This window comes from Ordospora pajunii (genome assembly GCF_021821965.1).
Source record: "Ordospora pajunii strain FI-F-10 chromosome Unknown Cg_08A, whole genome shotgun sequence".
Taxonomy (NCBI): domain Eukaryota; kingdom Fungi; phylum Microsporidia; family Ordosporidae; genus Ordospora; species Ordospora pajunii.
In genome coordinates this window covers 1-12,508 of record NW_026848127.1, presented here as the reverse complement: position 1 = coordinate 12,508, position 12,508 = coordinate 1, and the positions used below count along the sequence as shown (strand labels likewise).

General features: G+C 43.6%; 13 protein-coding genes across 13 annotated transcripts; 7 read left to right on the top strand and 6 right to left on the bottom strand.

The window, feature by feature from the left end:
* Positions 1–80: 80 nt before the first annotated feature.
* Positions 81–1,037, top strand: HK407_08g12380 (protein kinase; the record flags this gene model as incomplete). The annotated part of the gene is made up of 1 exon (XM_060421206.1): positions 81–1,037. One exon carries the CDS (start codon positions 81–83, stop codon positions 1,035–1,037), a length of 957 nt encoding a protein of 318 aa, XP_060276551.1.
* Positions 1,038–1,243: 206 nt separating this feature from the next.
* On the bottom strand, positions 1,244–3,235 carry HK407_08g12370 (SIS domain-containing protein; the record flags this gene model as incomplete). The annotated part of the gene is made up of 1 exon (XM_060421205.1): positions 1,244–3,235. The coding sequence occupies one exon, from the start codon at positions 3,233–3,235 to the stop codon at positions 1,244–1,246; it is 1,992 nt and encodes a 663-aa protein (XP_060276550.1).
* Positions 3,236–3,365: 130 nt separating this feature from the next.
* Positions 3,366–4,067, top strand: HK407_08g12360 (uncharacterized protein; the record flags this gene model as incomplete). The annotated part of the gene is made up of 1 exon (XM_060421204.1): positions 3,366–4,067. One exon carries the CDS (start codon positions 3,366–3,368, stop codon positions 4,065–4,067), a length of 702 nt encoding a protein of 233 aa, XP_060276549.1.
* A 65-nt stretch (positions 4,068–4,132) lies between these two features.
* On the top strand, positions 4,133–4,978 carry HK407_08g12350 (uncharacterized protein; the record flags this gene model as incomplete). Its single annotated transcript, XM_060421203.1, has 1 exon — positions 4,133–4,978. One exon carries the CDS (start codon positions 4,133–4,135, stop codon positions 4,976–4,978), a length of 846 nt encoding a protein of 281 aa, XP_060276548.1.
* Positions 4,979–5,031: 53 nt separating this feature from the next.
* Positions 5,032–5,451, top strand: HK407_08g12340 (FAM72 protein; the record flags this gene model as incomplete). The annotated part of the gene is made up of 1 exon (XM_060421202.1): positions 5,032–5,451. One exon carries the CDS (start codon positions 5,032–5,034, stop codon positions 5,449–5,451), a length of 420 nt encoding a protein of 139 aa, XP_060276547.1.
* Positions 5,452–5,587: 136 nt separating this feature from the next.
* HK407_08g12330 (uncharacterized protein) lies at positions 5,588–6,595 on the bottom strand (the record flags this gene model as incomplete). The annotated part of the gene is made up of 1 exon (XM_060421201.1): positions 5,588–6,595. The coding sequence occupies one exon, from the start codon at positions 6,593–6,595 to the stop codon at positions 5,588–5,590; it is 1,008 nt and encodes a 335-aa protein (XP_060276546.1).
* Positions 6,596–6,664: 69 nt separating this feature from the next.
* HK407_08g12320 (IF2B/IF5 domain-containing protein) lies at positions 6,665–7,522 on the bottom strand (the record flags this gene model as incomplete). The annotated part of the gene is made up of 1 exon (XM_060421200.1): positions 6,665–7,522. The coding sequence occupies one exon, from the start codon at positions 7,520–7,522 to the stop codon at positions 6,665–6,667; it is 858 nt and encodes a 285-aa protein (XP_060276545.1).
* Positions 7,523–7,595: 73 nt separating this feature from the next.
* Positions 7,596–9,260, top strand: HK407_08g12310 (FtsJ-like methyltransferase; the record flags this gene model as incomplete). Its single annotated transcript, XM_060421199.1, has 1 exon — positions 7,596–9,260. The coding sequence occupies one exon, from the start codon at positions 7,596–7,598 to the stop codon at positions 9,258–9,260; it is 1,665 nt and encodes a 554-aa protein (XP_060276544.1).
* A 135-nt stretch (positions 9,261–9,395) lies between these two features.
* Positions 9,396–9,860, bottom strand: HK407_08g12300 (uncharacterized protein; the record flags this gene model as incomplete). Its single annotated transcript, XM_060421198.1, has 1 exon — positions 9,396–9,860. One exon carries the CDS (start codon positions 9,858–9,860, stop codon positions 9,396–9,398), a length of 465 nt encoding a protein of 154 aa, XP_060276543.1.
* A 102-nt stretch (positions 9,861–9,962) lies between these two features.
* HK407_08g12290 (uncharacterized protein) lies at positions 9,963–10,442 on the top strand (the record flags this gene model as incomplete). The annotated part of the gene is made up of 1 exon (XM_060421197.1): positions 9,963–10,442. The coding sequence occupies one exon, from the start codon at positions 9,963–9,965 to the stop codon at positions 10,440–10,442; it is 480 nt and encodes a 159-aa protein (XP_060276542.1).
* An 80-nt stretch (positions 10,443–10,522) lies between these two features.
* HK407_08g12280 (uncharacterized protein) lies at positions 10,523–11,272 on the top strand (the record flags this gene model as incomplete). Its single annotated transcript, XM_060421196.1, has 1 exon — positions 10,523–11,272. One exon carries the CDS (start codon positions 10,523–10,525, stop codon positions 11,270–11,272), a length of 750 nt encoding a protein of 249 aa, XP_060276541.1.
* A 154-nt stretch (positions 11,273–11,426) lies between these two features.
* On the bottom strand, positions 11,427–11,828 carry HK407_08g12270 (uncharacterized protein; the record flags this gene model as incomplete). Its single annotated transcript, XM_060421195.1, has 1 exon — positions 11,427–11,828. One exon carries the CDS (start codon positions 11,826–11,828, stop codon positions 11,427–11,429), a length of 402 nt encoding a protein of 133 aa, XP_060276540.1.
* Positions 11,829–11,982: 154 nt separating this feature from the next.
* HK407_08g12260 (anaphase-promoting complex protein) lies at positions 11,983–12,243 on the bottom strand (the record flags this gene model as incomplete). The annotated part of the gene is made up of 1 exon (XM_060421194.1): positions 11,983–12,243. The coding sequence occupies one exon, from the start codon at positions 12,241–12,243 to the stop codon at positions 11,983–11,985; it is 261 nt and encodes an 86-aa protein (XP_060276539.1).
* Between the last annotated feature and the right edge of the window lie 265 nt (positions 12,244–12,508).

Below are 12,508 nucleotides of genomic sequence, written 5' to 3'. Positions count from 1 at the left end.
CAATCAGTAGCGCAAGGTTTTCATTCCAATGGGCTGATGTACTGCACATGTTATTCAAGGGCTAGTTTGTATCTCCCCACATGGCAACATTGTCACAGAGAAAGCTTGCAGAGTCAATAAAGCTATTAGAAAGAGAATGGATAAAGATGCACAGGGCATCCATCCAGTTGAGAGACGGCGAACGTAAGGAAATGGCATATAGATATGTCGATGTTACGGGTAAAGGATCTTTTGGCGTTGTTGTCAAGATAGCCGATGACAACAACAACTTCTTTGCGCTGAAGAGGGTTTATCAAGACAGGAGGTATCACAACAGAGAGCTCAGCATTCTAATGAATATGGATCATCCAAACATCATAAGCCTTGTGTCGTATTTCTACACGGACAAGTCTTCTTCAGGAATGTATCTAAACATTATCACAGACTTTGTTGACATGAGCCTTGAGGAATACATCTCGGCTGCAAAATGCTTGGATACAAGAACTATAGGATCAATATATAAGCAGATTTTAGAGGGACTGCAGTACCTGCATGGAAAAAGCATTTGCCACAGGGATATCAAGCCATCAAACATTCTTATCGGCCATGATGGGCTTGTCAAGATATGCGATCTTGGAAGTGCCAAAGTAATCAAGAATGGAGAGAACAACGTGACATACATATGCTCCAGGTTCTATCGAGCACCTGAAAACCTACTTGATTACAAAGAATACGATTTCAAGATGGACGTGTGGTCTGTTGGGTGTGTAATGGTTGAGTTTAGGCATCCCGAGCCAATATTCAAAGGGGATACAAGCAGATCAACGCTCAATAAAATTCTTGAGATAGTCAAGGCTACCGAGGACGAGCTTGCTGAACTTGGATGCCATGACCTTATACTGAGCTCCAAAGGATGTAGAGGCGTCAGAAGATACCTAGAAGACTATTTTGATGATGAAGATATTCTGGATGTGTTCGAGCGCACATTTGTGTTTTCACCACACAGAAGATGCTCTGCAGACGAGCTTCTCAAAAGAAAGTTCTTTGAAGCAATTTAGTTCAGGCATGGGCGTTGTATTTTCCATTCCACAGTATATGCTTGATGATTTCAGATATTGAGCATGAATAGCAGTACCATGAATAAAAGCATATGTAATAGTAGCCCGTTGCAATATTTATAGAAGCAGCTATAGAAAACAGAATTTCTTACCTAGATTCGCGAATCAGTTTATTGACAGATTTATCATGAGTGCTATATTCTGGATTATTCAACCGTCACTGACTTTGCCAGGCTTCTAGGAAAGTCTGGATCATGCCCCTTTGCTACAGCAAGATGATACGACAGCAGCTGCAACGGGATGATTGCTAGCACTCCTTGAAGACAGTCAACAGTTTTCGGTATTGCAAGCACTTGGTGCATGGAATAGTCACTGGCGACATCCTCTGTGCATATCACCATTGGATTCCCGTTTCTTGCACGAATCTGCTCCATTGCATTTCTAGCCTTATCATAATTTGAATCGTTTGCTGCGATGAATATCAACTCAAGCTCATCATCAACAAGTGCGATCGGCCCGTGTTTAAGCTCACCGGCAGCCAAGCCTTCTGAGTGAATATATGTGATTTCCTTGATTTTCAGTGCGCCTTCTAGGCATGTTGGATATTGATATCCCCTGCCAATAACCAGTAGGCTCCTGCAGTCTTTGATTTTTCCGTTAGCAATCAGTCTTACAGATTCATTAAGCAGCAATACTTTGTCTATTTGTGAGCTAATGTTCCTAAGCCCTTCAATAATCTCATTTCTTCTGTTTGTATGCGAAGTATTGCCTTCACTGAGCTGTAATGCAATCAACACCAATGTAATGCACTGAGAGGTGTATGCCTTGGTACTGGCAACACCGATTTCAGGGCCAGCATTGATGTGCACTCCACATGCTGTTTCCCTTGAAATTGCGCTTCCAATCGTGTTTGTTATGCCTATGCACAATGCATCTTTCTGTAGGCAGTATCTCATTGCCATTGCACTATCCGCGGTTTCTCCGCTCTGAGATACAATCAATACTGCATCCTTGCTTGATACAGGCGGCCTTCTGTCGATAAAATCAGTAGCCATTTCAATTGCAACAGGCACGCCCGTTAATTCCTCAAAGAGTGCTCTGCAGGAAAGACAGGCATAATAGCTAGTTCCGCATGCTATAAAAACAATCCTTTGAGAGCTTCGGATGGCATCGATGTAATCCTTCAGCCCTTCCAAAAAAACACTATGCGCGTCAAAGTCGATTCTGCCTGCCATTGTCCTGATAACCGAATCCTTTTGCTCGTTGATTTCCTTGATCATGTAGTGATCATATTCTCCCTTCATTATCGAGCTTAATTCCATATTTATTGCTTTTACTTCTCTTGTTCCTGCTGTTGTGTCGTTTTCTTTGGCAATTAGCCTGTGTACCAACACATTTCCATTCGAAACATGTGCTATGTCACCGTCTTCCAGATATACAATGTTTCTTGTATGCTCCACCAAGGCACATGCATCAGATGAAACAAACACCTCCAAAGGCATTGCGTTTCCCAATTGCACATCTTCATATGCATCATGAACGACTCTTATTGACTTTGGAATCACGTCTTCTGCTGGCTTCAACCCAATGAGAACAGGCGATGACTTCCTAACAATAACCATTTCGTTTGGAAAGCACGAAGATACAAACACAAATGCAAATGCACCATCGCACTGCCTCACAACATTCTTGATCACATCAACAAACTTAACACTTTCGTTTTCTTTCTTCATCTGCATATACGTGTCCATTGCAAGCTTGGCTGCACATTCCGTATCCGTACTGGACTCAAAAACAAATCCTTTCTTCTCAAGGCTCGCCCTGATCTGCTTGTAGTTTGTTATAATTCCATTGTGGACAACAAGAAAGTGATTGTCCTTATCGCTGCTCAAGGGATGGCTGTTCTCAAGGGATGGCTGCCCATGTGTTGCCCATCTTGTATGTGCAATCCCTGCATACATTTTTACATTCCTGCTTAGGTCAACATTAGATTGCATATGCACTGCCTTAGCCAGGCATTCAACCTTTCCAACTGTTCTGATCCTTACAAACTGGATGTCTGAGTCGTCTGTGATGCAAATCCCAGCCGAATCGTATCCGCGATACTCTATACGCTTTAGTCCATTCACCAGAATGTCTGCAATTCGTTTCTTGCTCGTTTCTGTGGCGAAGCCTGCGTATCCAAATATTCCGCACATTGGTCTATGCATCACAAATATTTTTATTTATGCAAATGTTTTGATTGACATGCGTTTGATGCATCAGGCCAAGTGCTTGCCGAAACCATGGCATGCTTAATTCGACTCGTTTTAATTGCGAAGCCATTCAATGAGAATTATTGTGAATGACAAGAGATTGTTCAAGGCTGCATTGAAGCCCGTATCATGCAGGAAGGAAATCACAATTGATGCAATGCACAGTAAGGTGATCGTGTCGTCCCATGGATTCTCACATGGACAGTGCAGCTTCTATTTGGCAATTGATGCGGAGGTGTCTGGCATTCCAACCGATTCGGATCATCTTGTGTTTAGTGTGAATCCGTCTCATCTATTTGAAGGTGTTTTGCTGCTAGACGTGTATGATATACTAGTTGCTGACTGCATGAAGCTGACAGATCTCAAAAGCACTATAATGATTCCGTTTATTTCCACAGTAGGAACTGAATACGAAGACGTGGGAGTGCCTGTTACAAAGTGTGTGTTGGCGCCAAGGATTGCTGTGAAGCTTGGCATGCTAAGAGGCATAGTTGTGTATGAAGCGGCACAGAGCAGGCTGATTGTCAAGAAGAACACATGTGATGGCATTGATGAGGTTGAGATTATCCATACAGAATTTCTAGTGAATGGAGACCTGAAGTTCAAGTGCAACAATGACTGGACTGACCTTCTTGATGCTTTTGAGGAGCATTCGGAGAGTGTAATGCTGACATTCAGCTCAAGCATACTATCAGTCCAGTTTTTACTCAAGAACCACACAGAAGGATACTTGGAGATTCAAGTGCCTAGGATGGTTGCTGATCAATTCATGTAGGTGTTAGCAAAAATGGTATGCAAGATATTTTTGTAGCAGCTTAAAGACATCTGCCAAACACCCTAATGGATGCAAGCACTAATGAATGCTGTATAGCAGAGGTCGATATATCTGAATGGACAGCAGAGAAGATAAAAAGCATGCTTGATATAAAAGGATACTGTGTTAACGAGATGGATGTAGATGTCAAGATACACAGGCAAGGCACAACAATCAGGATGGTGTATATGGTGAGCTTTGAATGTGTTAATGATGGATTAAGCTGTGGAGTGAAAGGATTCCGCAGTATATATGAGGGTGCGGAAGGAATAGAGAAGTTTGAGTGGTTTTCAGATTTCTTTGCCGAAATTGAAGCTGAGGCAGTCCTGAAGTATGGGAGCAATGTTGTCGGTGATGAATGCAAGAAGCAAGTTGTAGTTGATGGAAGTGGAATGCAGAAGGATGGATGCATTGAAGGAGAAAGTGCAAACAAAAAAAGTGAATGTATAAATACAAATACGCCTGAGGCGAAGACTAAGAGGATGATGTATGTGACAAGGATGAACTGCGAAGCTGAGGAGATTTGTGCGTTTCTGTCTGACAAGCAGTATGTTTCTGTGTGGGGTACAGATGTAAGGCTTGACGGCAGCAAGGTGCAGATTGTGAATGTGACTATACAGAATGTTAAAACTGCGAAGCAGCATGATGGAGCAATGTGTGTTACAATGAATTGGAAGTTTGATGGATGGAGCATGTTTTCCGATGTTTCTGTGCATATTGAATCAAAAGATGGGATTAGCAAGGTAAGTGTGAGGCAGGAGCGTGTTCCGATTGCAGCAGTCAAGAATGTCGAGGCATGGTGGAGAGAAGCGGCGTTTTCACGAATTGCATTGAACTTCGGATTTTCAATTATGCCTATGGATGATGAATAAGGATATGCGAAAGGCAATAAAATATGGTGTGCGATAACGAATAAAAGGCTTAGATGCATGAGCAAAGTAAGAAAATGGATTGTGGTGACACGGAGTATGTGATCAGGTGCTTTGGATGCTTAAGCATTGTGTGCCGTAGGGCAAGAAGATCGATGCTTTTGCTGAACACCAAAATCAAAATATACTCAGGCAGCAATCCCACGGAGTGTGTGCAGTCTGCTAGGAATGGATACATGGCATACATGTGCAAGTGCATTGTGGCGGATATAAGGTGCAAGTGTTGCCGCATGGTGCTTGGATATCACATTGTTAGGCCATGCATTAAATGCACAGCAGGCACAGGCAACAGCCATAGATGGATATTTGATACAAGCTCTGTAAAATCTTCAGCTAGGCAGGCAGGATATGAAATGCAGGCATGTGATTTGCAGCATTTTGGCACTGATTACGATCATGAAATCAAAATAAGATGATTGAACGTTGAGTTAACCTAATTTATTGTGGCATGCAAGAGCTGATGTGAAATGCATTAAATGAATTGATCGGAGATCGGTACAGATTTGCCAAGACCATTTAGCACACCTGATGCGTCTAATAAATATGCATTATTCACCATTTCAATCTGATATAGTACATCAATACCATTAGCAATGCAATCAATAGCACATTGCTAAGAACTATCACGATAAGAACAACCTCAAACTTCTCGACATTGCTTCTGTTTGTGTTTTCACTCAGGATCTCCAGGATTCCGTTTATCACATCACATCTTCTGTTTAGCAGATCTGCTCTGTGCTTGATGTCAAGATATCTCTTGCATGTCTCGTACAGTGGAGAAAACGCCGGATAGTCCCATACAAACTCAGGCTCGTCGAGAATGTTCGACCCAAGATTCAGGTTGAACCTGAGCCGATGCAGCTTCCCAATCATCTTCAGTATCTCCCTTCTATTCCTACTGACCTTTCCTTCGCGCTCCATCTCCTCAGGAAACTCCTTCACAGCCTCAATCGTGTTATCGACAAGATTCTCAAAGTAGTCAAGCTTCACACTCTGTGCAATCGCAATCGAAACCACCATCTTGCTGAAGTGGTTCTCAGAGTTCAGGTATATTATGTCATTAATAATAAACGGGTTCTCGGTTATTCCATACTTGAACGACTCAACCTCAATGTCCGATGCCTCGTAAGGATTCTCCTCGTGCTTCGACACAAGCTTCACTATCATCGATTCCTGGTTTGCATCCATTCCCCAGCAAACAACCACTCCGTATTCGTAGAAAAAGCAGTCCTGCCCTTCGTCTCCCTCTCCTCCAAAGCTCATTCTTGTGTATAGGCATTCCCCGAAATACATAGAAACCTTGCTGCACAGCGAGTTCTTCTTCAGATACTTGTACAGATTCTTGAGATCATAGTTGTCTGCCGTGCAATATGCAGTCACACGAAACAGATTGGTGTCTGGCGCAACATTTTCTTCCTTCGGCAGCACATCAGGCTCAATTTTAAGCGAGCATGCTTCTTTTAGCAGGCGCAGCTCTATCCTGGCCTGCTTCCTGCCGCCTGTGTTTGGCTCCCTGTTTATATCTGTGAGATACACCTTTTGCTTGCTACAGTCACTCATCACTACAGGGTTAAAAAATGGCTCATCACATCAAAGCCCCTTATGCATAAAACAAATAGATCTCTCGATTTATTGACTACTGGCCAGAAAGTACTCGTTCACCTCCTTCTTGAACGATGGCGATCGCTTCCTTGCACCTTGCGGCCTTGTGAAGTATCTGGAAAGTTCATTGCGTTTGAACATCTCCTGTGCCTCAAGAGTCTTGAGATACACTTGGATTCTCTTCTTCTCTCCACTCTGTTCCTCAACAAACTCCTCAATCGACTGAAGAACAGTCTTTGGTGCAACACACGAGCATAGCGATCTAAAACTCTTGAGAATGCATTCGTCTATCCTGAGAAGTTCCTTCACTGCCTGGCAATCATCAAATCCGCTTCTTCTAAGCAGTTCAATTGCATCAGACGATCTGTCATCTCCAGAGCTAGCCATAGCTCTGATTTCATCTTCATAGCCATTCTGCTTATCTTCAGCTGTTCTCGAGTATATCTCGTCCTGCACACCACAGCTTTTGTCAATGTCCTTGAGGATCATTCCGCTCATCTTTGATGCTTTCAGCACAGACTGTCTTCCACATGCAAGACACTCCATCGACAGTCCACTTTTCTCAACATAAAATGTTTCTGGATTGCTGCATAGTGGACATACAACAAACGCATCTATGTATGTATATATAAGCTCCTGAATTCTTGATGTCTCGTATTTTCCCGTTATTGCATATCTCCCTGCTGCAACATCTGTCCTTGTTGCTAGCTCATAGCTCACAAACTTCAAAATGTGTATCGGCAGCCTCTTGAGCGATGCAGCTATCTCTTCGAGGTTCATCACAAATGTCTTTGTGTTTCCCGGCTTTCCCTCGTGCTTCACGATTGCCCTGGGCATCTTGTATCGGTAGTATGTGTCATTTGCTGTCCTGATTATGTCGATCATAGCATAAATGGGGTTGCAGCAGCAAGTTTGGAAACAACAATTTGTTCATAAAGCCCACTGCAATTTTTTACTGATGGGGAAGAGCAATCAGATTGGAAAAGCAAGACTCGACAAGTACTACACTCTTGCAAAGGAAAAGGGATACAGAGCACGATCTGCGTTCAAGCTGATCCAAATGAACAGGAAGTATGGGTTCTTGGAGAATGCACACATCTTGATCGATCTATGTGCTGCACCGGGGTCGTGGTCGCAGGTGGCAGCACAGGAGATGCCGCTGCGCAAGAAGATCATTGCAGTGGATATTGAGCCAATAAAGTTTATTGGGGATGTCGAGACTGTGGTTGCAGACATAACTGGTGAGCAGTGCAGGTCAGAGCTGAAGATGATTCTTGGAAATCACAAGGCAGATGTGGTTCTGAACGATGGAGCACCGAATGTGGGCACTTCTTGGGAGAACGATGCATTCAATCAGAATCTGCTTGTGCTGCACTCAATAAAGCTAGCAAGCGAGTTTCTGAAGAAAGACGGAGTGTTTGTAACGAAGATTTTCCGCTCTCAGGACTACTTTTCGCTGCTGGATGTGATGTCTCGACTGTTCAGTGTTGTTGAGACATCCAAGCCTCTGAGTTCGAGGTCGCAGAGTGCAGAGATATTTTTGGTATGCATGGGGTTTGTTGGGGAGGACAGTGTTGACTGTGGAATGCTTGAGCCGTCTGCGGTGTTCAAGGAAGAAAAGGAAGCGGGGGGATATGAGGACTTCAACTTCTGCAAGAAACTGAAGTTTACAGACTTTCTCATGGAAGACAATCCGCAGATCCTGTCTGGGATGCTTCAGAAGTATTCGGAGATTGTAGTTGATTTGAGCAAGGAGTCATCAGGCAAGATCCTAGAGCCTGAGACTGCTGAGCTGTTTAAGGATCTAAAGGTGCTTGGCAAGGGAGATATACGGGCGATATTGAAGAAAAGAAAGAGCATAGTAAGGATGGTGAGGGAAGGGGAAGTTGAGATTGAGGAGCTGAAGTTTTTGAAAGTTGAGAATGAAGAAGAGGAGCCTGAGGAGAAGCAGAAGAGTGTTGAGGAGAAGATTGAGGAGATCCGTGCAAAGATGGAGAGGAGGGCAAGAGCAGAAGATAGGAAAAGAATGCAAGTGTGTGTAGAGGACAAGATGTGTTTTTTGAACGACAATGTTTTTGAGAAGCTTAGGATGATAAAGGAGAGCACAGGAATGCAGGAAGAAGCAGATGGAGTGGGAAGAAGCAGAGACGTAGAAGTCAGCAGTTGCTCTGATAGTCTTGATCTTGATGAGGAGGAGATGATGTGTGTTGCAAGGCTTAAGGAGAATCCAGATGCATTTATTGAGGACACGATTGACAGAAACATCCGTGATCCAAATGAGAAGCTGCCAAACTACTTGCGCGAAGACCAAGAGATGTTCTATTCAAGGCCGTCTAAAGCAGATGAGACTCGAATGACCAAGAAGGAGAAGGAGGCGCTGATGAGGCGAAAAACACGTGCAGAAAGGCGAGCAGAGATGTTCATGAAGAGTCTTGTTGTTGATGATTCGGAAGAGGAAGGGATGATAGCAAAGAAGGTGTATCGATCGTCGTTCAAGAAGACCAAAGCCAAGCCAAGGATTGTGTTTTCTAAGAAGAGGGGATGTGGGATACCGAAAGGAAAGGGAAAGCTGGTGATGCTAGACAAGAGAATGAAGAAAGACAAACGAGCCAAGAAGGCATGAGATGAAAGCACGTGCAGTATATTGCTAAGCGATTCCAAGGAGCTGATGTGCAACGATAGCTATGCAAGCTTGTATGCCTGAGCGGCAGATTAGTAACTGAATAAAGCCATTTAAGAATTCTGTTTATTTCTGAGGTTATGTCTTGCCTATGTTTGATGACATTGCCATTGCACATACCAGTCCAAGAAGGCCTGTCAACTCGCCGAAAATAAAGACAAGGAAGAATGTAGTAAGAAACTTTGGTTGCAATGCTCTAACAACACATGCATACCTTGCAGAGTGCCCTATTGAGTAAGCAGCTGCGCCTGAAGATACTCCGTTGATTATGCAGGCGCTTAAAATAAGCAGTCCGTCGCTGAGTGTTTGGACTTGCTTATCATAAACCATGAAGTAAAGAATTACCGAGTACATTGTTGGTGCTGTGATGAAGATGATTGGGATCAGCGAGTATGTTGTGTTGACAGAGTGCTCTGCAGCCTTGCATATGCCCTCTGTTCCGGAGATAAACCCCAGCCCGCTTCCTATTGCAGAGATGGACACCATTAGTCCTGGCCCTATCTTTGAGATAATTAGGCTTAGTGTTTTTTCGTCTAGCTCCATGGCGTCCCTGTTTTATTTTGATAAATATTTTTGTAAACAAGTTTCTGAATGAAACACGATGTGTTTTTGCACATGCTGTAGATTATTGCATAGGGAAGCCCTATGGAGGATGGGGTGCCTATGAAGGCGTCCCTTGTGAGGGCGATTGACGGACAGATGGAGCCTGAAAACCAGTCAGAGAACTGGTGCCGCCACTTTGGAACAAGGAAGGACGGGAGGCTGATCCTGAGTGCGCATGAGGTGGAGTACTTGAGTGGTAAGAATGGAGCAGAGTGTTGTATCATGACGAGGGCATACTTCTTCATGAAGAGCAATTGCTACAATCTCCTTCTTGATCTGAATGGCGACTTTATGCTGTATAGAAAGCACAAGCACTTCAACCGAAAAAAAGACAAGCCTGTGTGCTCGATGAAGTTTGTTCGCAGGGACGATGCGGTAAAGGATGTTTTTGCATGCATGAGAGAAATGCCGAGCAAAGAAAGCCAAGGATTTTGTGTGCTGTCTGAGTCTCAATTTACATTCCTGGAGGTGGCGAGGATGAAGTGCCTGGAGATGAAAACACCATTAAAGTTGCAGAAGTAGGCTTTATGCGTTGCTGTGGACAGCATTGCTAATGGGAGACAGATTGTAGAGTAATTTGCATATTTCGAGGCATGCCCCTGATGAGCAGCAGAACGGGCGAGCAGGGGCATTTGACGAAGACAATCATAGTGACAGGGTTTTGTGATGAGGCTCAGCATGAAGAGGTGCGAGGCCGACTCGAGGAGATGTTTGATGTGAAGGAATGCTATACGATCCAGAACGATTACCGAGTGCTTTGCATACTGTTTTATGATGAGAGGAAGGCCAGAGAGGCGTTTGAGCATGTGAAGGAGCACGAGGGGCTGTCTGCAAGCCATATAATAAGCAAATATGAGATTCCAAGGGAAATAGACAAATGTGATGAGTCTAAGAATCAGAGCACACTGGTGTTTACGTTTAAGAATTCGAATGCATCTGTGGATGACAAGGAATTTTCTGAACAGGTCGAGAAGTTTGGCGAGGTGAAGGAGATCCGATATGTCAAGAGCCACCAGCGATGTGTTGAGTTCTATGACTCGAGGAGTGCGAGTGCAGCGTTCCATGGAATGAATGAGCTGAGCTTTATGGATGGAGTTATACAAGCAAAGTGGGTGTGGGATCTTTCGACAAAGACAAGATGGGAGCTGATCAGGCTGACAGATAGTATTTTGAAGGAATGCAAGTTAGAGATGAAAGCACCACCAAAAAGAGAAGTCGAGGAGATTCGGGACGATGTAAAGAAGAGAAGGATGCCCGATGGCGGCCGCCAAAGAAACATTTTCCTGCAGAGATTCGATATGTTTCTGCTTTCCCACATTGATGAGATTAATGAAGAATACATTAATAATTAAACCTAAGGTATATGTTATACAAGTCAGCTGTCAGCTTGTCATGATGCTTATTAAGACAACGGTGCGTGTTTGATGCTTTCTTTCTGCACATGCATCAGGTGTTTTTGCATATCTCAGTAGTAATTTTATGAAATGAAGATTTAATTATTAGTTCTTATTTCTTAGAAGTGGTGTTTTTTGCATCCTTCTTGCACCTAAGATCCGAACAGTGGCATTTTCTGCATGTCGATGCCTTGATTGCACATCTTGCATAGCATCCACGGCAAATCATTTTACTTGTTATTCTTTGGCGCATTACAAGTGCCTTGTCATTTTCAGACATGTTTCCTCCTCCGCCGAGTACTCTTTGACATGCTTGAACAATGTCAAGATTCTGTATTCCACATGCAGCAATTGTTTTTGAACCTTCCAGTACGCTTGCATTGTGCAGCAGTGCAATGGCATCAGAGTTCATTCCAAATATACTACAAACTGATTTCCTCAGCGACAATATCGACGAAAGCGCCTCTACCTGGAGAAATGATGTTTCTCCACCAAACCTCACTCCGATTTGCATTCTTAAAGGGTAAAATTTTTAGGATGTATATCTACGAATGCAATTGGCTTGAAAGCAAGCATCTTGTGTACGGATGGCAGATAAGCATACATGGATGCATGCTTTACTTGGCAGCATATCTTGCTCGTGAATGTGATTTGTGCAGCAACCAGATTTATTCAAACATCTTGTGGTATTCCCACAGCATCCTGCACATGGGACATACTTTTTTCTGCTGCAGCCACAGCGAAAGGCAGTGGACATGGAATGTATGCCTGCATTTTCCTGTGCATGGCTTGCAGTCTATTGGATGCTTGCACTTGGAGCATACTTGATCGAATCCTTGCTGGCATATTCCGCAGATGTCGTCGTCGATGTTCCACTTCCATGCGTATACAGGATACACCTTCTTGATCTTGATGTCGATTGTGCCCATTGCACAGGATGGGCTTGGATAGCTGATTTGTGGATGCAGTATTTTTGAATGTGGTGTGCCTGTGCTGCAGCCATATGCACTGAAGAAAAATTTGCAATGCACACATAGGGGGAAAAAAAATATCCCTGCGAATGGCAATGAAGTATAGCTATGAGATACACGATCCTTCAAAGGCAGTGAGGGCAAGGATTGATAATGCAAAAGTAAGTTTCAAAAACACACGGGAAGCGTCTGGAACGCTGCGCAAGCGCAAGGTGGTTGATGC